The following is a 27459-nucleotide window of genomic DNA, read 5'->3' as shown; positions in this document are numbered from 1 at the left end:
TAAACAGCACGATCACCTGCGATTTACCAAAACAACATTCTGAAGAACACACCTGACTGTGCAACAACAACGATCTATAAGCTGCTATTCAGATCGAAAGCTATTTAAAGATACAGTATTTAACAATGTCTTTGGGTCAGAGACAAATGCAGCAGGGCAAAGGAACATGCTTACAGCAAGTTTTCATTTTTCCAGAACCTACAAGCTAAATTCATCTGGAATTCACAGGCAGCCGGGGCTGCAGGCCCACCTAACAAACTTAATGCCTGCAATGCTTAAAACTAATGATCTTATCACAAGCAATGTCTTTCTCCAGGCCGCGTTTTTCCATATTATGCTTTTTTCCTACCACACTGTATCACACTAAACGAGGGCAAAGAGCAGCAGAAGCCGTAAAGACAAGCACAAGAGCAGTATTTTCCTTTGGTTGTTTGCTGAAATGTTAATGCCAAATGGATTTTTAAGGCCTGTAACGTCACTGCCACCCCAAGTGGCACCCATGCAGGGTGCTCTCCAGCCTGTCAGACTGCTGATGGGAGATAGGAGGACTCACTTTTTTTCTGAAAGGATGGATCTAAATGGGCCTTCCCTTCAATTTTGAGAATTATGTGAAAAGAATACAGAATCAGTCCTGCTGGAAAGACTTGATCCCTAAGCACCTGAAATCTAGGAAATGTTCTTTCTACTGATTTTGATAAGACTTTTGATTAGACCTTGTTGCAAACCTCATTAAATCTGTAGCAGTTGTTTTAAACCATGATTATTTAAAAAATGGCTCCGATAAATAGCTGGTAACAATAAATGACAGGAAAAAAAAAAAAAAAAGAGAAGTTGAAGGAATGAGACTGATACTACCTTTAACAGAACGCATTTCTTCTTCTGTCTGTAGGGCCACAATTAACTAGTAAAAGCTTGTTACAGTTGGTGACAGAGTCTAGAAATCAACATCAGTCACCTCTGTGAAAACGTTTTTGTCAAGAGCTTAATTTGTATCTGTCCCTCTAAAAACCTGAATGTGAACCACTATTACTCTGAAACTATTAAGGAAAGAGCTTCCAGTGCACGGTGCCAGCAACACGTAACTTACTGTGCTTACATTTTTTTTTTTTTTTTATCTATCTGTCCACAGAAACTTTTTTTGATACATTTAGTTTTTAGAAGTGATTTTAAGCCTAAGGGTTAGCAAATACAACTCTAAACAAGGACAGTACCAGAAGTACTTTAACTCAGCAATAGGTGGATAAAGGACTGGGAGGCAAAGTGAAATCACTCATTTTAAACAATTTGCTTGGAAATTTCTTAAAGGATCTTTCTTTATTGAAGCAGAATATCACATCTGTAGTAAAAAAATAAATTAGTTGTGTCACTCTAAGATGCAGAACATTCCTCGGAACTAACTGTGGAAGTGCTGGGAACTAACTGGAGAAGTAACAAGTGTTCTCAAATAGGCTTTGTGCTGGAGAAAATTCACACTAACTACATTTTGGAAGAAATAATACAGTGTTTTAAGGTTGTGTGTTTCTTTTCAAAAATCTAAAGGTTCTTTTAAAGTCTAGGTGGTTTCATAAATTCCTAATCATTGACAGGGGAATATATTCTGCATATTTGTTCCGAAACATTTATTGACCTACATTCTGCCAGTCACTTGGCAGCAGTAGTGACATTGTCTAGTACCTATAAAACGAGTTACATGCAAGGCTGAGGTTTTAGCAAACCTGTACTAATGAAAAAGAACCATCTGTAGCTTTGACCTAGTAAATTTAACCTAACATTATTACACAGCATATAAAGCTAACTTAAGGCTTGTGAAAAAAGCTATCTTAGCAATACTTGAAATCAAAATACTGCATCTCTCAAAAACCCCACACTATTTTACAGGTAGAAGAAATACATGCACTGTATTTACACACCTTACTTTCCTATTACACAAACGCTCCTAGATTACGACAGTTCAGTCTTGACATCCATTTTTTTTTTTTTTTATAATTCTCTGCTTAGTTTGCCAAAGGGAACAATTAGAGCATTGAGAGAATTTTTTGACCTGGGAATAAGGTCATTTGACACAAGCCAGAGAACAGCTCTCAGTACTCTGCTTTGACACCTTGTTGGAACATGGCTTGCACAGAGCACACCGTGTTCCCAAGGTGTATTCCAATGTGGGCGGGAGACAAACTATTTTACCTTGCAGTTAGGTGTTAACATTGAGAATCTTTCAGCTCACCGAGGTAAGGAGTCATGTCTTAGTCAAGGAAACTACAGAGAGTTCTCAGCACTCTCCTCCATGCAACGAGATTTGTATCAGTCTTTCATATCCTTTGGAATTTAGACAGACACAAAAGCTCAGCCATGACACATCTCAGGCTCTGCCTCACCTCAGAGGCTCCTACAGAGGCTGAAAACCCTGCAGCAACACACCTAAAGACATGAGGCTGTATAAATAAGACAACATTCTCACAGGTGACTCATTACTATGAAAAACAAAGGACACGGTACCTTAAGTTTAACTTCTGGATGCTTGCTTATACACTGCAGACTATATTATATTATAGTTTTCTCTAATTACAACTGCTGGAAATTAAAAAAAAAAAACAACCAAACAACAAAACAACAAACCTCACAACCAAACCCCAACAATATGACAAATGCATGGGACAAATACACACACACACAGAAATTGCTTTTTGAGACCAAATGGAAGACTGTGAATATTCTCCTCTATGTAAAATCCCCCACATAGAAAAAAGCACTCATCATCTTTAAGGTTTATCATTCAGAGGCCCCATAGGTAACAACCAGCCACCCTTAATAGTAAGAAGATGAGAGATTTAAAGATTTCAGGCATGCAGAGGAAATCGGGGATATAATCTCAATTTTCATTTCTACTTTTTTCAGAGTTTTGTCTTATTTTGCAAAACATAAGCCATTTAAACCTATCTGATCAATGTGTTAATTGTTCCTTTTCCTTCCCTCGTTCCTTCTCCATTCACAAGAGTAATTGCTGAATGTATTTCATATGCATTTGGAATTGATTAACCTTGTGGCTTGGGGGAAGGAGAACCATGGTTTTAATTATAGTAGGTAACACTAACAATTTTTAGTCAGGTCACAGGGACATCACATGGTTTCATACAGGTTCCTGCACAGCCTAGGGTAACACCACCTTATTGACTTGCACATCCTCAGACATAAAGCTGATAAAGACAGAGACTAAGCTATCAATAGGAAAAGGGAAGAAATCTGTTGCTTTTAACAAGCCTGCACAGCAAACCTCATAAAAGAGTCACTGGTATAATTCACCCACAAGCCCAATCTGTTTGTTCTCATCTTTTCTATATCCTAGTCAATATTTTGCACGTAAAAGTGTGAAAAAACTTCTATTCATAGTCATAAAATGGGAATTCCTAATCAGTACAAATGACAACAGCAGTTTTTTAGTTTGACGCAACCACTTCAATTAGCACTGACATTTGCTGTCTGTGAAAACACATGAAATACTGAGTCTAATTTGATACAATTTAGTAAAATTCTACAGACCTCAATCCATTTTAAAACAAACAAAAACCTATTGCTTGATGCCTGGTAAGAGGTTTTACAATTACGACATTATTACATCATGGTTCCCAAAAAGCATTTACGTAGCTGAAGTTTTGCCATGATTTCCATTGCAAAGCCTGCCTTTGAGGGATTTATAAATCTAGTTATTCCAGTTCACACTGTACCATAGCTTAGTGCGTACTATACGGGAGCATTTGCATCACGTAAGAATTTGGGACTCCATTTTATTCCTCTTGTAGGCCTAAAACTGTCTTAGACTTTGGCTCCATTCCATTCCTCCATTTACAGATTTACTGGGACACTGCAAAAAATATGGTTAGGGCTCTTGTTGTCAAGGAAGGTGTCTGGTACGAAGTCACCGTGCAGGCTTTAGCTAGCATTGCCAGTGTGCTTCACTTCCAATCCTCAGCACCTGTTGGTATTTTGCTCCTACAAGTGCTCTGAACCAGCAACTACCAGGCATATATAAACTCACCCCTGGTAAGAAACTACCTATTTATCACCATTTAGAAATTAAAAATCACCGCTCATTTTCACTTGTGATTAGAACAAACACTCCTGGAATCCAGGTGGCCAGAGAAATAAGCAAGTCACTGACACTGACCCCAGATGCCATAAAAATAACCATCAATACATCTACTTATTAAAGCTTGTGCTCTTCTTGCAAGAGCATGTCTTTGCTGCTTTAAATCGTGTCTTGCTAAATTACATTTTTCTTATATGCTGGTGCTGTTTTGCTGCTGGATGTTGAGGCTTATGCAAACTAATCCCAATTACAAGAGTGCTCAAAGTGATTTTGTGCTCAGGTATAAATAGACACTTTTCTAAACCCTACTTAGTACCACATATGAATTCTTACTACAGAGATGATCCTTTTGTTTCCCCCCAAACCATGTATACTTCATACCACTTTTGCCCATTTTTTTCTTTTTTGATTACTGAAAAATATCAGCTCCTCCAGGGCTTGCATGTTCCTCTGAGTTAATATAAAGGAAGAAGGATGGAAAATGGATAAAAAATACTTTAGGGAGGAGATGGCCTTGGAAACTCCAATTTTGCTATTCAGAAGAGAACTTCACTCCTAAGCAGTTAATACTGATTCATTTTATTATAGCCAAATAGACCAAAGGTAGTGCAATGTTTGGCCTGTTTACTGTGGCCGGTAGCAGAAGGCATGCTACAAGGCAAGGATTAGAAGAGTTATCAGAAGCTGCTTTGTCACTTATAGAAGCTGCAAAATTAGGCATATCTTGGAGGTTTTTAATTGCATTTTTGTCAGGGACTGTGCATCTCAACATTCTTTTTTTCTCAGATGCTTGCCTTATTAATTATCCTAATAATCTTCTTGCGTATAATAGTAAAAAATTGTATAATTTCTTTAGTTTTGTGGTTTCAGTTGGGGTTTCCCCCAGCATGAAAAAAATCACTAGCTAACTTTTCAGTGTTATATTCTGGGGAAATGCAAAGTACTTCCCTTTGGTTTTTGGGTGCAATTGGCAACCTGAACACGTATTTCCACAGTGCTATTAACAACTGATAAGCAGTATCTAGAATGTTTCACTTTTTGAGTTTTTACTGAAGCCTGCAAGAAACTACAGCTTCTAAAAGCAATTTTAAGTATTTTCCCATCTGTGACCGCTGATTCAATCACCACAAATCATCTCAAGTAGAACTTCACTCAGATTCGCTTTGGCTGTACATGCAGATACATTATAATTCCAGTTTCCATTGAGCTGATACTATAGAGTAAAATAGAAGGCAAAAAGTGTAATGTCAATATTTGTCTGAAGTATATTGGATTATTTCTCAAAGTTCAGAATATAGGTGTTATGCGCTCTGTGGAGTAACCATTTCTGCCGTATAACAGCAGAAGCTATTAAAAGCCATAACAGCCATAAGTATAAGCAATAAACACAGAACTACTAATTGCTGTTTCATAGGAAGAACACGTCCCTGTGCTTTTATCATTCAAATCTTTGCTCTGTATGGTTTCTTATCAGCTAATGTAACTCTGAAACAGGAATCAATTCCAGCAATTTGGTGGCTGACAGGAACCTCCTTACAGAGGCTGTATCTTACAACTACTAAAGCAGAAATCTGGCACAGAGTTCAAGGCAACCCATCAAGACTGGAGCACACCATTACAAGAACCTATACCAGTACCAGTACCAGATGCTCCAAGTGTTTTTCCAGAACATGATCTGAAATCTGACATGAGTGGGGGGCTGCAAATGTGTATTTTTAACGTTAATCTGAGGGGTTTGTTAGTTTTCAAGTACATGTTCTATCACCACACAGAGTTTAAAATGGAATTTTGTAATTATCTTGGCTCAGATCACACACAGCACAAAACCAGGTGTCCCATGAGCATTATGCTATACACACATACACAAACACACACAAGTTATAGCATTACATGTTACAAGATACACAGTTATCTTTTTCCTTATTAAACCTACACTGTTGTGTTGAGCTCCAGCTAAAAGTAGTATAATGAAGTGAGGTAAAGCCACTATCATCTGTAGCTGGAATAAGAAATATTTTACAAATGTAGGGGTATTTTAGAAAGTGCACCTGCTTCCTAATCAAGATTTCTTATTACCTATAGAAATTAAAAAATACAATCTTATTTTAAAACAGCATTATCCTTCTCAGATAAGGAAAACCACTGTGCTTTGGTGATTCCAATCCATTCTAGGTTTTTGTTACTGACAACCAAGTATCATACAACTTTTTAAACAGATGGTATCAGCAGAAATTTCACTACTCTGATAAGTATTTGCCCAAACATGCAAGAATATAAGGAGAATACACATTATGTAAAAGTTGTTAGTTAAACCTTTTTGAAGATAATGGTCTGAAAAGCTTGTATAAAGAATATAAATACCTTCTAATGGTTGTTCCCCCAAAGTGCAACTAACTGCTAAATTATGTTATATTTATTTAAAATTGTTTTGCATCCAAAAAACTTGAAAACTACATAAAGAATTTCCTTTGGCTCTCCTTACCCGACTGGCGGGCGTCTCTCCGATCACTGCCTCATAAGGAGGGGGCAGCTCAGTTGGATACAGCATTCCCGGGCTGTTAATGGTTACTTCGTATAAAGCACTGAATGGGGAATGAGGAAAGTCCAAGTGGAGACCTCTGTTTAAAGAACACAAACAAGTAAACTTAATATAATCAAGAAATGGCATTGGATTTATTTGGTAAACAATATTATCTACACTACAGCGATGTAGAGCATTCCCTGAATTCAAAGCCAACACACCATAGAGAATTATATTGAAGAAATTTATCAGACAGCTGTCCTGGTTTCAGCTGGGATAGAGTTAATTTTCTTCTTAGCAGCTGGTGCAGTGCTGTGGTTTTGAATTTAGCATGAGAATAACGTTGATAACACAGGGATGTTTCAGTTGTTGCTAAGTAGTGCTCACTTAAAATCAAGGACTTTCCAAGCTTCCCATGCTCTGCCAGGGAGCAGGGGCACAAGACACTGGGAGGGGGCACAGCCAGGGCAGCTGACCCGAACTGGCCAAAGGGCTGTTCCATACCATAGAACGTCACCTCAGTATATAAACTGGGGGGGCTGGCTGGGGGCTGCCGATCGCTGCTGGGGGACCGGCTGGGCATCAGTCAGCGCAGGGTGAGGAACCGCACTGTGCATCACTTGGTTTTTTGGGTTGATTTGGGGGGGGTTGTTTGGGGGTTTTTGGTTTTTTTAATCCCTCCCCCTTGGGTTTTATTCCTCTCTTTCTCTCTCCTTTTCATTACCATTATTATTATATTTTAATTTCAATTATCAAATTGCTCTTTTCTCAAACCACCCAAAGTTCTACCTTTTCCTGATTATCCTCCTCATCCCACCAGGAGCCAGGGCAGTAAGTGAGCAGCTGCATGGTACCTCGTTGCAGGCTGGTGTTAAACCATGACAACCACCAAAATGAAGCCTTCATTTACACGGTAGCTTTAAAAATTCTATTTCCTTCTGGATGCCAGCCATCTCTACCAGCCCATTTTGCAGTCATTAATGTTCTTCATTACTCCACATTAAGACACACTAACTGCAATGATTTCCTTGGAAAGTTAAATCTCATATTCAACTTCAAGTGTATAATGTCAAACAACTGTGAAAGAATCAACCTATAAGCTGATCTCTGCTTTAAGTTCAATATTGATATCCTTGTCTTAGTTAAGCTCAACCACTTCGTGACTGTATCCCTTATCACAGCAGCGCTTTACCACAAATGTTTCCAGGTGCATCCTAACAAGTTTGCAGAAAACATATGCAATCTCTCTAGGAAAGAAGCACCTAATGTCAGTGAAGAACACCACTTGGCTTCATATTCTTTGAAAGAGTTTCACAGTTTGTAGAAGAAGAATCACCTCTGTGCCTCTATCACTGGTGTGCAGGTATATTCTGGCGGGTAGTAGGGTGGAGGTGGTATTGGTGGTATGAACTCATCGAAATCCAAGGTTTGATGCAGGATAGTTCCATGCGGAGTCATGCAGTCAGGATTGGTAGAATGTGGCCTCTGTGGCAGAAACTGAAAATGAACAGGTCAGGTTCCTTCATATGGTAGAAACATCACCACCAATAATAAAAATTTTAATAAAAGGTCAGTATTAGCAATCCTGAACGATACCCAATTTCATTAATATCCATAGTGAAATGAAAGAGACACTTCTGGAAGCATAAAAATATTTGAGATCAGCAAGGAGTGTGGATCAAATTGCCAAAGTATAGCACAAGGTTTTACTAAAGACTAACCTGTGCCTCAGAGCCAGTCACTCTTAGGGTGCAACACACAGACACTTAAAATTAAATGGCTTTTCAAGAAATACTTCTATCTTGTAATACAATTTTATTGTAGCACTACATAATCAGCTGTATTTTAATAACTGATGAACAATAGATAAAACTAAAACAACCATTTCCATGTTTTTGTTTCCAATCTGAAATGCCTTGTGCTTACAGAGGAAAAAAACCAAACCACACACAGCCCCAAAACCCCAAATACATCAAAACTAGAAACAAGCTACCACATATTCATTAAATTTTGTATAAGACAACTATAAATATCCCACCTATTTTTCATTTCCAAAAAAGAAGCCATTTATAACTAATCTTTATTATTCTTGTAAAAGAAAATATTCTTAATTGCCATTTGTCGCTTGGTGATACAGACGTTGCACACTTAAACGGGGTGTAAAGGTTTTAAATACTGGTATGAAAGTAAGAAAAACATTTATTTCATATAAACATCTCAAACCCAAAAAGAAAATAACTACACTGAATAATAAAAATTAATAATACTGAGAACCACTGTCAACATTTGTGATGGGAACCTAATCGGCTTCTAGCATAGCAGTGCTATCAAGAAACCATTGATACCTTTTATATCAGAAACAGTGTAACGGAACCAGTCCGCTAGTGAAGGCTTAAACTACCTCAGGATCAAATAGGGACCACTCTGCAGATCGCACTGGAACCCAGTCACCTTGACCTGGCTTTCTATGGTCCCACGGATCAAAAGGGATCAAAAGGCATCAAAAGGCAATCTAAAACCACAGAGGAATTATTTCTTCTCCAGGCAAGCTTCTGCTGTCACATCACTTTTCTTGGATCAGTAGATGACTTGGTCTTTAGCTCATGTCTTTTAAAACAAGTGAGCTAAAAAAATCTGCTGAAGGCACATTTCTTTTTCATACTGGTACAGCAGAATATATGTCTTTGTACTGTTGTCTCATTACATTATTATTTGTTTAAATCCATGATAAAGACTGAAGAAGCAGTGAAATAAAAGGGAAAATGCTTACATTTAGGAGATCCAGCAAATAGGAAGTAAATTACTTTAATCTTTTAATGTCACAGTTTTCTATTTGTCACTTTTTCAAATTTAACTTGTGCAGTTTTGCTGAATTTACATTACCATAGAAAATATATGGTACTCTTATTTAAAAGGCTGAGTTACATCTTAATTCTATTAAAAACACTACATATGTTATTTCAAAGGTCAAACCTGTAATAACGCACCACGACAGAGGGTCAGGAGGACCAATTTCAGTTGTTTGTGAAAATGAACTATTAGTTGCTTACTAATTGGATCTCTGGAGACATTTTCAGAAGTAACTATTAAATATGGAACGCCTTCTGCAGAGTATGTTCTGTCCCTGTATCTTAGAGCCAATCAATGACTTTCAGCCGCTGTAGTCTACAGATGGTCCAGGAATAAAAGACATGACATCTACCTGATTTACTCTTCGTTATGTAAAATGTCTGATGCTGTTAAGCGATCTCACGTGAGCTGTGACACTTGTCCTGACTACTACCAGACATTTCTTCGGGTTTGTCTTAGAGAATAAACTACATTTTTGCAGTAATTCGATCTAAGTTCACCTGATCTTTCAACAGCCATTTCCCAAACTGTAACATTACATTCATATTAACTGTTCAACACCAATATTCTGCCCTAAGTACCACGATGACCAGCAATCGCCAGTCTGCTACCATCCCAAATACAATGAAGAGTCTTTTAGGAAAAAAGGAAGCAAGATAAACTTCAACTTAGTGACCTAAAAGCTATATGAAAGTTTATCATAATGAAGGCAAATAACTGAATACCTCTGGCTCACATTTCGTACCCTGCTTGATTCCACCAAGCTTAGGACTACACTCATTTTCTTAACAGAGTTGATAATTTGGATCATTTGTACGGTCTGGAAAGTAAACTACTTTCTTGTACAGCTTTCTTTACCTTCTCCAAGACTATTTCCGTATACTGCCAAGCTTCAGTTTGCACCAGAGAACATGTAGCTCCATCCCTTCCATTCTCGAGGTCCCTGGAGCTTGTTTCATTCAGCCATACATGAGGAGTGATATTCTCGACACCCCTCAGAACAAGGCAGTTAAACACATAGCACTTTTACAGTGAGTGAACTATCGGCATACGTTTTGTGGGATGTGACAGAAGGGGAAGGTTTTACACAGGGTAGAAGAGGCTGTGGTTTAAGAAGGAAAAGACCTAATGTTCAGATGCAATTCAGTTTAACAGGAGGATCATTTGCATCCCTTTCAATAACCTTTACTGTGAATACAAATCATGGCAACGAACTCTGTGTGACCAACGCTGAAAATGAGTGGCAAAACAGACATGAAAGATGCACATGTTTGGGGGTGTGTGTTTATAAACAACAGTTTACCTGTGTGATATCATCCTGCTGGAAAGCACAGAAATTAAAGTGAAAAAGGCTGTAAGAGGGAGACTAGCAGGAAATGAAACAATAGCATATATAAGGGATTATCACAAAGAACAGACATCCTTAAGAAATCAATCAGAAAGCTAATAAGCAGGAATTAAATCATATCTTATTCCATACTACCCTATCTACTAGTCTCTACTAGCCTGAAAAAGTTCATTCTTCCTACAGTAAAATATATTATAACATCTTTAAGATTTAGTCTCAAATGATGAAAGCTGGCAGGGGTTCAGCAAAGACAATACAAAACCCATAGGTAAGAAAAAAAGACACAGTAAGAAAATGCCCACAGCTGACAAAGCTGTACTTGGTGGAAGAACACCAACAAATGCTTTCACAAGAAAACACAAATTTTTGGTATTAGAAGACAGTCGTTACTGATAATCAGTCTCAAAACATTGATGGCAAGCAGGAAAGGCAATAACCAGAACTGCCAAACCAAAAGTGGGGGTGGCCCGATGGGTCACAAGTATAAACAAGACCAAGTTGCATTCAACGTCATTTCAAAAACTATTGCTCACCCTGCGGAACAACTCACTGAACAGCTCTCCTAGCCAGGCTTTTAGGATTAAACTCAGGGCCACTGCAGAAGCAATGGATAGAAAATGGTCGCAGACAAGGATAAACAGCAAACAGCACCACTGGTAAACACTGTAAATAGCCAACAGCGTTGAAAGCTGTACATAATTTTATAGCTATCAATAAACATTTTGAACATATTTACTAGGCATAAATAGATATCCTCCAGCTCTGGAAATACCAAATACTCAACCGTTTCTGTTGACCACCTCGAGCTGTTGGATGCCGGGAGCTTTCAGAAGAAAATAGGCAACCTGATATTAGAAGCTTGGCATTCAAATTACTGTACACATGCAGGGTTTTTTTCCTCATCCTTGGACTAAAGATGGACTTACTTTATAGTCTGTGGAACGTGTCTGATACCTAACAGGCATTACACATAGATCAGTACCTGTGCTAAATGGATGTACAACACAGAGCACGCACTGCACACAGAACTTGCGTGTTTCAATTGGGCATTAGCTTGGACAGAGTTAGTCAGCCCTCATTTTTATTTCACACTAAGGACTACTTAATGTGTTACTTGGTTTTCAGGTACGAGGGAAGAATAAAACACGCTATCTGGTTGCAGCAGGGTAAACAAGAAAGCCGTATAATGTTGCCATTTTGTCCCTTCTTGGGCCTGAATTCAATGCAGAAGTTCACCGTGGCATCAGCAGCAAGTTGTTAGCAAGCAGAGAATTAGAAACACAAACGTTAGAAGCGTGTCACTTCCAGTGGGAGCGGAAGAGGTAAAAGTTTTCTGAAAATGCCGTTACGCTCAAAGGGTCGGCGTGCCACAGTACTGAGAACTCCACACAGCCGGTGATGTAAGGCTGGACACCAGTGACCCTCCCAGCAAGCTGAGAACCTACAAGACACATACGCTGTAACTTCCCAGTGGAGGTGGCAGGGCTTTGTAGGATAATAGCCCTCTCAGTTTTTAGCTCTTCAAGGTGAAATAAACACCATTAGATGGATAGGAATAAGCCTGCAAAACTCACTCGCTTTTTTTATTGCCAGACCTGATTTCCAGCTCTTCACTGAGAGGTCATCTCTAAGGTGGTCACTGAAGTGACTAGAATGATTGGTGGTTATTATTTATGTTCTGAATCTTTTCAGTACATTGAAGTAAAAGCTGACAGAGGAGTCCCAATTAAGGAACTGAACAAACATTAAAAACTGTAAATACAATTGTCTAATGAAACAGTTACCCAATGTGATACGATATGCTAAGTCCTTCTACCCCAGATCTGTGAGACTAAGAACTCTTCACCAGTATTTCCAGTATGGGACATCCCCACTAAAGATCAAAACCATGTTCTGTTCTACGTATTCTGCAGCTGATCAGCACTACTGACTCCATGGAAAGGACAGGGATTCACTGCTTGGTAACTAGGACATACCTAAACCAGTAATTGCCACACACCAGTACACGACTAGTGCTCTAAGGGAATCTTATCATCTAGAGTATTTCCTATATCTGCTTGTAATTACCTCTGCCTTCCATATCACGCTTTATAAATTTTCTACTTAACTTTGAAATGACTTTGGAGACTCCAGAGTTTGTTATCTTTGTTTTAGTCTCTATATGTCATTAATAAAAATATGCTAATTCTTGAGAACAGGAAATAAAAATTTATATTTGCATATAACTAAATATTGCCATGTTATCCATAGTGAAAGCTCTTTGCAATATACTTGGGTCTATAATTCTGTCTTCAGTTAAGTGTCCTCCTGGACAACTGATTTTTTCCTTTTCTGAAACAGCGCAATCACTATCTCCTGGAGGGAAATGTAGACACTAATTGTCTGCAAGAACAGAAGGATCCTGGCTGACTCTTCCAATTTGTCCCTGTTCTTAAAGGGAAATTGCAATACAGAAGATATTTTGATGCAGAAAACACAGATTCAAATTTTTCTGCTCTGTTGTTTCCAGCTGCTGTTCCTATAGCTATCACAATCCATCAGCTCTGTAGTCTCAGAGGGAGAGGGACTGGTCTGTGATGCTACAACTTCCTTGAAGTACTGACTTATTTTAAGTAGTCTTAAATATTAGATATTCTTAGTCTACCAATAAAACATGAAATGGAAAATGGTACATTTTCTGAAAAAGTCAAAAGCTTTCCTACTCCAAAGGCTTCTATTTTACATTTTTAATTGTGGTGGGAGTGAGGGGGCTATTTATCCAACTATATTTACATTTAGGACGTTTCTATGGATGTACATCATTCACAATGCATATTTCTAAAAGGACTGTCATCTGGGCTTTACAGTACCTTTAAGCAAGCTTCGTGCCAAAAAATTTAATAGTGCAGGTTTTGTATAATTAGGTTAAATAATAAAAATATGCAATAACTAAAGATTAACTCTCACTTAATGTGAAGCTTCACCCTGAAGGGTGGTGTTGTTTTTTTTAATTGCTGTTTCACCAGGATAACGGGTTAAACAATGTTAGCAAGATACTATCCTCATACAGAGGTGCTTTATTTGAAGTATTTGAGTAGAAATATTAACTACAGCCTATTAAGTTAATGACATGCTGAATTATCATTATCGCTGATGAAAACAGTCATTAAATGTTACAGCTTGCATGTGTCATCATTACCTTATTTCCTTTACAAAATAACAGATTGTTTTAGATATCACATTACATGAAAAACAGTTACTAACAGTGATGGTGATAAAAATCAGAACACACTGAATGATATCAGTGCCAGTACTTTTGGGAAAAAGTACTGCATAAATATATTTGGAGTGGAAGGAGGACTGGAATGGGTGTACTTCATGCCTTAGCTTGGCCACAGTGGGCATAATTTCTTGTATTTCCTTGTTTATTCCAGGCAGCTAACTTTTGAAGAAAACAGGGTGAATTTTTGCAGTAGCCATTCATCAGACAAGATGCAAACTGAAACTGCCTTAGGCAACAAATTATGTATCATGGAAGTGACAGCTTGGTTATTAAGAGATGTTTCTTCACATTACAGAACCTTGATATAATCTCATTTGATTCACGCTTATCTGCTGGAGGGGTGTGTACACAGAAAGAACAATTCTGGGAAGCCCTGTAATGGAGCGCAGCCTTCAACTGTCTAAGGCAGTGAAACACATAACAAATGCTATTTCAATCTTTAACTAAGGTACCACTTACTCTTCCAGCTTTAGTACAATTTGTAGATTTATTTCCCCCCCACACTGAGCACCTGCATATACTTAACAGGGCGAGAAAGGTTAGAGTGAGTTAAAAAATTTGTGGTGCTTTCTGAAAGTCAACTCAAAGAAGGAAAAATCTACAGAAATACTGGGTTTTGTGTTCCATACAACAGTACAAAAGTAAAAATTAAAGAAAACTAAAATACAACACCATAAACAAATAGTTTGCAATGTTTTACAGGAATTTTTCTTTAGTGCTTGAAACCAAATGTTTGTTTGGCGGGCTTATGTTTAACCAAAAAAAAAACCAAAAACCCTTCAAATTAATTGGAAAGCTTAATCTGCTCTTACTACCAGACAGCTTGTGTTTGTATTTTTCACAGCATTTTTACCAAAAGATTGGTACATCGGAAGGTAGCAGTTTCCAATATAATACTGTCAGTTTGCTTTTACAAATCAGATACTCTCTGTATGCAAAAGTTAGCAAGAAGCCAGATACTCATGAGACACTGTTGCAGATTTTCTTGAGACTGAATTATATACCAGCTCTATGTTGCTAGGCAATAAAACCTGAAGCACATAGAACAGCATCATGCCAGAAGAAAATTGGAAATTATTTGAAATTTGCCAAAATTCACCATTCTAACTGATTAATTTCTGAGACAAGGCCACTAACACAGCACATGAATCACAAAACTGATGACCTAACGATAACCTAATGATGCCTGAGGAGGATGTTCCCTATTGCATAGTGCTTTTGCTGGCTAGGAATTACATATTTATGCCTCCTCTTCCTAGGAGAGCCTACATAGCTCTTGAATACTAGAGTAAAAGAATCAGCCAAATAATTAAAACCTATTCATCTAAGAGGGGTGGTATTTCTTGCTGCTGCTACCTTAAACTTCCAGTATGGTACAACCCTGCTAAGAGACGTCGCATATCTTTGTGAAAAGTAAAAGGGAAAAGTAAAAATCAAGCATTAACAAGCAAGAAAAAAGGAAGCAAATCAGATTCCTGAGTGTAGTAGAGCTAAAGGCAACTGCAGATCATGGGACAGCAGACTGAAAATAGTGAATGAAAAAGAAATCTTCAGGTCAGAGTTCAGCTGGTCTAAGTCAGCGTAGCCCCAGGGAAGTTACGCTCACTTAGGCCTGGCAGGAATCTGGCTCAGCAACCTGAAAAAAGAAAGGGAAAAACTTAAGGATAAACAAGAAAAGACTGGGACTGAGCAGAAAGATAGATATAATTCCCTTCTTCTGTGGAGACGGAAGAAAATTCTTGTCAATGGAGCTGAAAGGGTGGGAGAACGAACAACTACACAAGAAGACAGAGAGCTGGAGGCACAGGAAGCAAAAAGAAATTGATGCAATGGCAGCATTGTCAGGTGGTAAAGAAAGCATTTTAGGGTAGAAGTGAAGAATGAAGTGGCAGAGAGAAAAATTAACATGCTTTTAAAGTATTTGACTTCCTATTAAGATGACTGTTTCTTGCACATGCCAGTCAGAAGCACTTGAGTATTGTTCTTGGTTCATTGTCATCTCTACATTTTATTCCTCTTACACTGTTAAATGCCACAAATTAAGTGTAGGTTAAAATTCCTGGAATATATACGGTCACACTTCTGGATCACTGCTACCGTTGTTACACTAGACAGACAGATCTTTCCAGGTGTTATCACTTAATCTCCCTGTCATCACTGCAAGGTGAAAAAGATCTTTAGTCAACGGGCATTCGTGCAGCAAATGTCATGGGTGGGGGTGGGGGAGTGAAATGGGCCTGTAAAGAAAGAACACCCACAATTAAAGTCCTTTAATGTTTAAAATACAATGTCATCAGCTGAAATGATTACTTTGTCAGTTTTGTTTGACATCCAAAACAAAGCTATTAAATAAACACTGTTTACAAGCCTGCACAAGGAATGCACAATATTAAAAAATACATTTATGTACCTTTTTTAGGTACATACATTTTTAGGCAATGTGTAGATGTATCTGCCATGCCTAAATGATATCCGCTACTATGTGAAGTAAACACCAGATTACAGATTGAAGATACTCTTTAACTAAGTTTGTAACGCAGTGACTGAACACTTGTCTAGAAACTACAGCCTTATCGGTGTAATTCATGCACTTAGATCAATATCCATGGCAGCTAGTGCATTATTTATTTATTTAAAAATCAACTACGTGCCTGCGTGGCAGGTTATGCAACATTTCTCTGTTCTGTAAAAGGTTTGCAGCTAATTGCTGGGCCAGTATTCTATCTATGCAAACTTTTAAACCACAAGAGGTTTACAAGTGCCTGGTATCAGGTTTGTGTGCCTGCCCTGCTATTAAATAGAGGATAATTTCCTACATTAGCCAGTAATAGAGCTGGGTTAGAAACAGTATATCTGGCCTGCAAAATACAAACAAATTCAAATTTATTCTTTTTTGTTTCAACATCACATTGAAACCTTGAGAATCACAGCGCTCATTTGGGATAGGAAAGCTGTCTTTGTCCAACCAGAACAAGACTGCATCCTGTAGTGCAGCTGGCTACGCAGAAGACTAATGATCCTTTTCCCTCTTGTTTTAAACACAAGTGCTACTCTGAAGCTGAACATGTTTTCCTTGTGAAAACCCTGGTATTGGCACAGGGCTGTGAAAAGTTCCAGTTTGTAACTCATAGTTCTCATACCAGAAAAGTAGTGAAAAATAGTATTTCAAAGCTAAGTAACTGCTCTAGATAGTGTGAAAACGCAAGATAATAAACACACGAGAGAAAATTTAATGTGCATGTATAACTGAACCTCATTTATTAATAACCTCATTAACAAAAATAACATACTCTCAACTGCAAAATCCTGAATATAACTCTCTAACGTAAGATGTAAGCATTTTAAACACAGTAGCTATTCATACTGTATACATCTGTATGCTATATTGATATATACGTGCAGATAGAAAAAATACACTCACGTACATGCAAGCTCTAACACCACACAAAGACAGACAAACAGGCTTATGTTTATAAGCAAAGAGTAGGTACAAATGAGTATACGCAGATCATGACAATATGCTGCACCGGACAATATCCTGTGTTGTCACCGAAGCATACTCACCATTTGCAGAAGATCAGAAGAAACCATCTGCATGCAACACATTGCTGTTGCCAAAGCACAGACAATGGTGGAGATGATATTGAGAGCGCACACGCTGAACAGCAGGTCCTGTGGAAAGACATGCATCAGAATATCATCTCTTATCTCAAGGACACAAAGCGCAGGAAATCTTTTTAGCAAATTGATAATGAAAACTGCCAACTGTTATCAATTGATATGGTCTCAATTACCATGTAGAATTCATTCAGCTTGTAATAATTTTTTTAGACCAGCCTGCAAAGGGAACAGTTACAGAAATAAACATCTTCCCTTCCCCACTTCTCACAATACATTTGGTATTAGAGGTTTTCTCAGAAATGCTGATACTTCAAGTTTGCCAGTTCCCTGAAAGAAAAGACCAATTACTGCTTTCACAGTAGACTCCAAGCTACAGCTATCACAAGAAAGATACTATGAAACAGACTTCTGATGAAAACAAAATACATACAGAAATTTCATTGCTTTCAGTAAATGAAATCTACAACTTCAGGATGTGTGTTAACAAGTTCAATGGAAAATCTAGTATGAAATAGAGAATTTTATCCTGTATCAGATACTCCACGCACCTGAAACATTTTTAGATACGAGAGAAAAAGCAGTGACTACATCCAGGCATTTCACCTTGTGCTGATGAAATGAGTGCATTACAAAAAAAAAAAAAAACCAAAAAAAAAAACCACACAAAAAAACCCACAAAATTCCACACATTTAAAATGGAACATAAAATATTTCTGTTTACTAAGTAGAATAAAATAAAATAAACATTTGAATTGACACTGAAACATTTTTATAGCTAAGGTATAATTAAAATAAAAAAGCATCTCTCTCTTCCACAATCACTGGATTTTAATTTAATTTCCCAACAGCCAGTGAAAAGGAACAATGATTAGACATTTCAAAACTACTACAATCCTTCTACAGCAATTGCATAGCTGTGTACTTGTGACAGCTATGTGTCTCAGGATTCTGAACAGCCAGTAAAAGTAGTTGAGAAAATGCATCACAGAGAACAGATGAAAAACAAAATAAAAATTGTTAATATACCATAAGTAAAACCACTCAACTGTGTAAAGGACATTCTGTAGTATCTAAGTCTGAAAGAGTATTTCAGTCACTGCCAGTGCGTAAAATAACTTCTATGGTATAAAATCATGCCTTGCTTGCTTCGATTTTTCCAACAGTACTGAAAAAAATGATAGGAAGAGGCAAGTTTACTCCTGCCACCGTAATTGCATGCTCCTCAAGTGACCTTTGTTTGAAGATAGAAATGCCAGCCATGGGAACCAGGTAGACATTAAATGGGTCAACAAGTTCTAGTCATTAACAGCTTAGATACTGAGTGAGCGAGACTGGCTCTCGCTGGTCTGGTCAGGAGGTTTTTGTCTTCTTGGCCAGCGCCTCAGCCAGGGAAATAATGAATCAACAGCAGAACACTGGAGGGGCCAATTTCGAACTCATGTACAGAAGGTGATACAGAGGACTCATTCAAAGTCACTTAAGAGCATTCAAATGAAAGTAAACAGGTGAGTAAATCTCTAGAGATGCAATTAGTCAACAGTTGCACAAAAAGAGGTTGAGATCCTGTTCTGCTTTCCATATGTAAACCTAGGTAAAGACGACCAAGATGGAGATAAGATCGAGGGTAAAAATAAGACAATTTCCTGGCAGTAAGAAACTTTACAGGCATTTAGCAAATTCGTTGTAAATTAGGATCCAAAGTATCTTTAAGACCCTCATACAACCCATACCTCAGGATAGACTCAGCTGTGCCTCTATCACTCTGGACAGATGTTTCTTTGATCTGTTTCTAAAGATTCCACAGCTTTATCCCACTATACCGGTACTTACATTTACCGTTGTGTCCTCCACATGCCCATCCCACAGTTGAAAACCACTGCTGTTTTCCTTCCATAGGTTTTGAGAACAGGCTATTACATGGTGGTTTTACATCTTTAAAATTATTATCATGCTTGAAGTCGTCTTTACTGCATGACACACTAACCCCATTTTCCCCAGTCCTCCATTGAGACCAATTTCCTTGGTCTCTGATCATTTTCATTAGTTTCACCTGGTTCACCACAAGTTGGTCCACGTTTTCCCTCAAATGCAGAATCCTAAACTAGGCACAACCGAGGCCGTGCAAATGCTGACTCTAGTGTAAGGATCACTTATTGTGCTTTACACACTTTACTCAGCCTTATACATCCTGCAGTGACAACTGAGGGTTTTTGCAACAGTACATCACTGATCTATCTTTTGTCCAACATAACCCCAGGTCCTTTCCTGCAGAACTACTACCCTCTCCATCCTGCTACTAGAAAGGACAGAAGCAACATCATAAAGACAACACTAGTTTTATTGAGAAAAGCCAAAACCCAAACCTCATTCTCAATTATACTTATCTCACATCTATACAAAACAAGGAATAAACCAAACCCATTTCATCCTATATGGATAGAGAGAGACAAAGATTAAAAATTCCCTCATCCCATTCCTTCCTTCCACTCTCCAAAGCACAGAGTAAAATCAAGAAATGCATTTTCCATTTTTATTTTTTCCTTCTCTACCAGTAATTTTAGAAAACCTCCAGACAGGAAAGTAAAGCCAATTGCTTTGATTTTTATTCTTTGCTAACTACTGTGAAACAACAGACAAAGGAAGTTGACTCTGAACTGCAATAGTGTCCCAGACTGAGCACTCACAATGATCACAATTTCTTTGTTGCAGTTTGGTATTTTCCCCTTTCCACGGGTAGCTGAACCCAATTTGCTACTCAGCATTATATTTGTTACGTAGGGCAGGGATTACGGTCCAATGGCCCTCTTTTCACAGAATCCTTTTCCAGCCTAAGCATACAACAGCTAGAGTACTGTCCCCACTGCAGTCTTGTTGAAGGTGAAGATACAATCAAATGCAGTGATGCAGAATGTTTATGTATTCCATAAAGATCAATAAAGAACGGGCATCTATCAGCCAACAATGTAACAAGACAGCAGAGCTAAACAAATTTGAAAAAGATGTTAAGTTTAAATTTTTAACAGTGAAGGTAATAACTGAGCAACGATTGTGGAATCCTCACCATCACTAGGTATTTTTTAAAGCAAGACTACTACTTTTTTTCCTCCCCCCTAAAATCTGTTTCAACTCAAACAGAAATCAACCCACAAACCGACAACCCTTCTTCCTCTGCCCCCTCCCCCGTGAAACAAACGTGAACCAGCCTCAGGCAATTTACCAATTACTTTAACGAGTAATTAGGTAATTCATAGGACACTCATTTATTCAACTATAGATAGCAAGTGTGCAGGAACAGGCCTTCCAGATGTAAAATCCTCCATGGCCAAACACGCTATGAGAAAGACAGTGTAGGTGTTTATGCAGATTCCAGCTGGAACATGACAACAAGCAAGATGTCCTTTAGGAAATGCCTGTGAAAATGCAATAACGACAACAGGGACAATCTTAGCCCTGCAAAGCACCTGGCCACAGACAGTCACATTTGCAGGGGTATAAAGGATTAGGAAATCTGTATTAAATACAAAAGCAAGGAGCTTTAGTGACAGATTTTTGGTTGATACTTGTGAGAACTATGTTACTCTGAAAACACAACACATCAATCCGTAATGGTGTGAAATACGAGTCTTTGCTCTTCACAAATGGCTGAACCAATTTTCTCTTACATGGTATTTTTCTGGGTATTTTCATCTTTTTAAGACAAAAATTTGACTCTTCAGCATGTTCATATGATAATTATTGTTCTGATAGGTATAACATACTATGTAGAACTACTCTTCTGCAAGTTACATGTACAATTTTCTTGCTAGACCTTAACTCCCTGATCGCAGAGGACACAAATTCCTTTAAGAGTGGAAGCAGCTGTCGGAGCTGCCTGGAAGCAAGCCTAGATCCCTTCAGCTATATACCCACAGGAGTCAGCATTGTCAGCTGCTTCTCTGTGGCCAGTTATTTCCCCAAGTAGGACCCTCAGCAAATCTAAAAAGTGGAATTTGAATTTAATACTGATTTCTGCAAAAAACCAATATTTCATGGTTGCAATGTTCCATTTTTATTACAGCTTAATAATTACCAAATTAATTGTGTCATTACCTACTTAGCTGTTTATCCTGTTTTGCCTCCCTAGTAAGATACCTTTAACTTATACTGTGGTCCCACAGAGGATAGTTGTGCATTCTCAAATCTTCATGCTATCATCCATACATCTTCCTTAAAGAGAGAACATCCATTTCGTTGTCTTCTTTTACTGAGTTAAGCTGTTTTCAGTATTCTCTTTTGATACTGTTTCTGTGCTACCACACCTCAAAGTTCTGCCTTTATTAGCACAATTAAAGTAATATTTTGCAATAAAAGTTTTAAACCCACAATTTTTCCAAAATAAGTTACCACAAAGCAGAAAGTATACTAAAACTAAACCTTTCCTTTATATCTACTGGGAGTTTACCTATTCTTCACATGGGATTGCCTTCTCATAGAAATCTTCCCATACTTCTGATGCCTTCTCCTCCATGACAGAAACAGCCAGCTTTATGATCCCGTAAATTCTTGGAATAAGCACACTCTTACATCCCTGAGAATTCAAAACTGACTCAGAAGGAAACAATGCCTGTAACACAGAATTTGTGGTCTTGTAAAACATCTCAGCTCGAGATCTTCAGTATAAAAGCAGAGTGCAAGAACAAATGAACGTAGTTCTTCAGCCATACAAAGACTCTGGAGCACCAACCTCTTAACTCACCTGATGTCAAAAGTTATATTAGATGAATTGCATGAAAATATGGCTGTGCATGGAATAGAAGATGTGGACGTTGGTATTAAGCCCTCTGTGGAACAGTCATTCCGTGCCAATGTTTCTCAGAGAGACAGCATTATAAACACCACTGTTTTCAGGTATACTGAGCCCCAAGAATGCACACTGGCAGCAAATTCAAGGAGCTACTAAATTCCAGAAAGCAACTTCTATGAAGCTGATGTTGCCAAACCAAAATTTTAAGTGGTGTCTGGTACAGCCCTCTTCTCACACAAATCAACAAACAGAGGCAGAGACTGCCAAGAAAAGGAGGTGTGTTGCGCAGGTTAAATGGCACGTGTGTTGACTGGCTTTTCATCTATGTTAGTAGGATTCTTACAAGACATGCTGTAAACAGAGAATAGGCTGATCCTTTAACTGTGGAAGAGTCATTGAGATATTTGGAGATATGAAGGATCTAAATGAAAGAAGAAATGTAACAAAAAATAATTTGGATGAAATAGCACAAAGTGCTATCTCAAATAGAAGGCAGAAGTTGTATCATTTCTGAGATTAAACATGGTTTAGCTACAGAATTCCATTAAATGTTAGTGATAAAACTCTGGACATCAATAGAGGCAAAAATCACTGTATGAGCTTTATAACCTTAAAAAGGGGCCTAAATGAACCCATTTATGTCCTACTGAGGGGTTGCACACTAATCTGGCAGATGCTTTCAAATATTTATCAACTACCTTTCAAAAGCTAGCTTCACGTGTGTGCACGCTCTTCCTTTGCTGTGCTTTTTTCAGCATAATAACTGTAAACTATCTGGTGAAAACCAAATATTAACTAAAAATACCACACTGTGAGTATAGAATAGACCATTTCAGTTTCATCTTACATAACAAAAAGAAGGAAATCTTTCAAACCTTAGCTCAAAATGAAATTGAACACTTCCCCAGTCTGAATGTAGTAAGGTCTACATGAGAGCTAGTAGAAATGTTTCAGCAAAAAATGCCATTTTGACACTACACATGTATTTAATTTCATTTTTATTTTGGCAAAAAAAAAGTGGAGCTCTCAGATCTAATATGCAGCAACATATCACAAAACTGTTTATGTTAGGAGCAGCTGAACAGAAACATAAGAGAGATTCCTCATTTCCTCCCTCTTGTTTACATGCATTAATTCTAATTAAGCTGAAATGCCTCCCCTTTGGGTTTATGTCTACTTGTTAGGCTGGAAGACAGCCTCATGGGATGTGTTGTTAGCAGTTTGTAGAAAATCTGAATTTTCTAAGCTGGTTGTGAGAAAGGGTTTAACATGCTCCAGATTTAACCAACATCAGTACTGTTTTCCTGACGCCACAACTACATAAACTCCACACCCACCTAAACAGCTTAGCTACAGAAAAGACATTGCTGCCTACAAACACCAAAATCGTTTGGAATTTATGTTTCCCAGTGCTTTCAGATACACAAGCGAGCACTGCTGGCTACACAAACAGAATATATTTACCTAAAAGCATCTAACTGTTTCTTTTGCCTCTTGCATGTTTCCAGAATTACAGAAACAAGACGTGGCAGAGGTCCCATACTGAGCAGCCCGCCTCATTTGCAGTTTCTGAATATTGTTCTTTTGTGGATGCCACACAGGTGAGATATCTGCAACTGACACTAAAATTAGGCCACTATTTAGGAAGGTAAAAAGACTCTGAGAACAGGTTGTGTAAACTGCAATTCAAAAATGCTGAAGTTCTGCCTGGAAGCCCTGAACATCTAACTACAGACAGAAATCACGGTTTGCGTTGCTGTGTTCTATCAAGCACTGCCAGCGGTTAGCCACATCCAATCATGCAGTAACAGTCTCTCTCCAGCAAAATGACAGCTTAGTATTTTGCAGTTCCATTCTTTAAAAACTCTTAACCATGGCCCTGTAAAGGGATCCCCAATGCTTTTTACAGACATCCTACACACCATTTGATCATTCAAAACATGTTTACTTCTCTTTAATGGAATTGCTTTTAGATTTTAGCTGTGAACATAAGCTGCCCAAACTATAATCTTTGCAAATAAGTGTAATTTACAGACTACTTTGCTGACTACATGATTGTGAGAGTTATTAATAGCATTATCTGAATGCTGTATTTCAGCATCTCTATTCTACATTTTAGTTTCTACCAACCATAGTTGTAGCAGCTCCTGGCTGTGCTAGGGAAGGAGCAGCAAGAAGCAGCCTCCCTCTGACCAGCCTTCCTCCAGAAAGGAGCTGGTTTGACAAAGCATGGGAAGATTGTTGAAATAAAGCTCCTCTCACACAGAAAACCTACGGATATCTTGTCATTTCATAGACTTCTACATCCAAAATTCATTGTGAAAAGAGTTTACCTGGCACCCTCTTCAAAACCCCAGCTATATTCCCAAATGGCCAAGGATCCTCACCACTTTAACGCCAGCGAGCTCAGACAACATGAAAAATAGCTATGAGCCCTCAGTGCCTTAGGTTGCCGAGCCTTCCCCTTCCCTGTAACCACCTTTAGGCGTACTCAACCCTTGAAACTCTGTTCCCACATGGCTAACCTCTTTTCCATATCCCTCTCCATCACCAGTTTGCAAGTGACTGCTGGGGTAAGTAAACAGCAGGGATTTTTTGTGATTGGTGGAGTGACTGAAGGCAAGGGGAGAGACACTAGCAAAAGTGACTGTCTCTCACATTTTATCAAAATGACTACCAGCAGGTAATGTTAAAGATAAATTACATAAAATGAAATAAAAGCAAATCACACTCAGCACTGCTACACATCATCCTTTTTCTTTTTTGTTGCAGAGTCTGAAGACAACACAAACATTTTCAAGTGCACCACTATTCTGAAAAGTAACTACATAAAAATGCTCAGATTCTTTAAATTTGAGACTATGCCCAAAAGCCTACAGGACACACTAAAATAGGAGCTGTGTTAAAAACACAAGGAGCACGTAAAAAAAATCTGAATGTTTAATTGAAATTTTTTTTTTATATTTTGTATTCCAAAAATTTAAAGATATAATTCAGTGAGAACATCATACGAAAAAAAACCAACCCATGCAGTAACATACTGAAAAAGCAATTTGCCCTAAAACCTAATTTTCTTTGTTTTCCATCAAGCTTCTGGGTGATAAGGCAGTCAGATGGTATTAAATGGGAATAAGGAAAAAATTGGTGATTGATTTATCACTTCGATAACTCAACCTTAGAAACAATCATTTAACAAAGCAATTTAGAACAGCTTTTAGCACATGCAATTACCTGACAGAAGCAAAGAAAATCTCTGGAATGAGATAGAATCTAAAATGAAAAATGACAATGGCATGAGTCCCCTGTTAGTGGTGGGAGAGGTAGCAGAACTGGGTCCTTTATAACCAAAGAACACTCACTGCAAGTGTATCCACCCTTCTGAAATTTTGCCCTTCAAAATGTAATTTGTACCTCCTATCACAGCAAATACAAAGCAAAACTGGAATACTAGCAGTTTGCTCTAATGGCGAGCCATATCCATAGAGTTCCTTCATCTTAGATGACAAAGTTATACCTGAATTTCTCCCCGCTATCAGTTGCCTTCCAGAACCAGCTGTAGAAAAGCAGTATTATTCAACCACAGCTGGAACCCAGCTGTAACACATAATAATGCATGCACTCAACATCAACAGCAAAAACTCAGTGTAATTTTAGGCCTGGAAGGGGAGCATTACGTGACTGACAGCATCTTGCATAAGAAACCAGTATGCAAATGAAGCCAAGTTACAACCACCATATCAAAGGACTTTAGCATGAGCCCAATAAAGCAATATGCTCCTGGATAATTGTTATTTGGGAAAAAACACCGATGGTCTTTCTTAATCTGTCTCCTTTTACCAAACTATTGCAGAAGCTCCCTAATTCCTTTAACATACCCACTAAACACAGAATAAAAATCAAGTAAACCAAAATGAAACAAGGATCTCTGGACGTCTTCACAACTCAACTCAAATACAGACTTTGGTAAATACTTAATCACTGCCTTGCCGCTTCATATCACAGCAATGCACTGTCCTGTCAATTAAGTTACAGGCATGAACATCAAACCATGGAATTTAACATTCAATACAGATATATACCACACAAATGAAGCACTATTACCAGAAAACATTCATTCTTTCTGTCAAATATTATGTAGAAAATTATACAGCTGTGCTGCTTACACAGAATTGAGAAACTGTATTTAAACCCCTCTTGCTCTAGAAGGAAACAAAGTACAGATCAATGATTCTTGACCCCACTTACTTCTCCGTCTCCACATTTATTACAACACTTAAAATTTTTACTATTTTTTGTGAAATGTGTTACTTATATTTGCACTAACCCCCCAGCCCCACCAAAAAAAAAAAAAAGTTACATAGCATAAACCCAGTACTTAGAGTTCTAACCTGTGCAACAACATTGGACTGGAACTCTTTATAACACACATTGTGCTGGCTCAATAGATTGTTTTCCTGTGGAAATAAAAGGTTCATAGTCTTTGAAGCTCTTAAGTCCTTTGCACTTTTAAGAACTTAGTCAATATACAATAAAAGTAGTAAAATAAGGTTGCTGGTGTGTAAAAAAGAAACCACTGTAATCAGCAGCCTTGAACACATGGATCTGAACATTGATCAAGGGCTAAAACCAGCTTCACTTCTGCAATTCTGTGAAGATGATTTCTTTTCTCCTTGATTGACTTCAGTTATAGTGCTTCATTTCTTATATTACTGTAACCTGAAAAGAGATAATGAGCAGTAAAGCTTTTTCACCCATGTAATTAGTGCCTGTGTACCTCTTTTATTCGTGAATCCAAGGACAACAGCCCTTTTAACTCAAATTATAACTTCAGATGTTTTAACTGGATATGTCTGAAAAACACTACAAAAAATAGCTGCTCTAATACTAAGAAGACTGACTGTGCTTACAAAAAATCAATTCTAAACCATACAGGTCTCAAATGCACATTGAGCTGCAAATGGAGATGTAGCTAACGCTTCGTAAAATGCATTTA

At 38.0% G+C, this 27459-nt stretch overlaps 1 protein-coding gene across 4 annotated transcripts in view; it reads right to left on the bottom strand.

The window, feature by feature from the left end:
• Positions 1-27459, bottom strand: part of FAM189A1 (family with sequence similarity 189 member A1) — a 146492-nt gene that overhangs the window by 11808 nt on the left and 107225 nt on the right. For 3 of the 4 annotated variants that reach the window (XM_040601787.1, XM_040601789.1, XM_040601790.1), the window contains exons 5-8: positions 17627-17734; positions 10756-10773; positions 7939-8099; positions 6564-6699 (exon numbers count right to left, since the gene is read on the bottom strand). In XM_040601787.1, the coding sequence (XP_040457721.1) occupies positions 6564-6699; positions 7939-8099; positions 10756-10773; positions 17627-17734 (423 nt within the window). The remainder of the gene's footprint in view (positions 1-6563; positions 6700-7938; positions 8100-10755; positions 10774-17626; positions 17735-27459) is intronic. The other variant, XM_040601788.1, reaches the window with a different exon arrangement.

Source organism: Falco naumanni, chromosome 7, assembly GCF_017639655.2.
Source record: "Falco naumanni isolate bFalNau1 chromosome 7, bFalNau1.pat, whole genome shotgun sequence".
Lineage (NCBI taxonomy): Eukaryota > Metazoa > Chordata > Aves > Falconiformes > Falconidae > Falco > Falco naumanni.
This window is presented reverse-complemented; position numbering and strand designations above follow the sequence as displayed.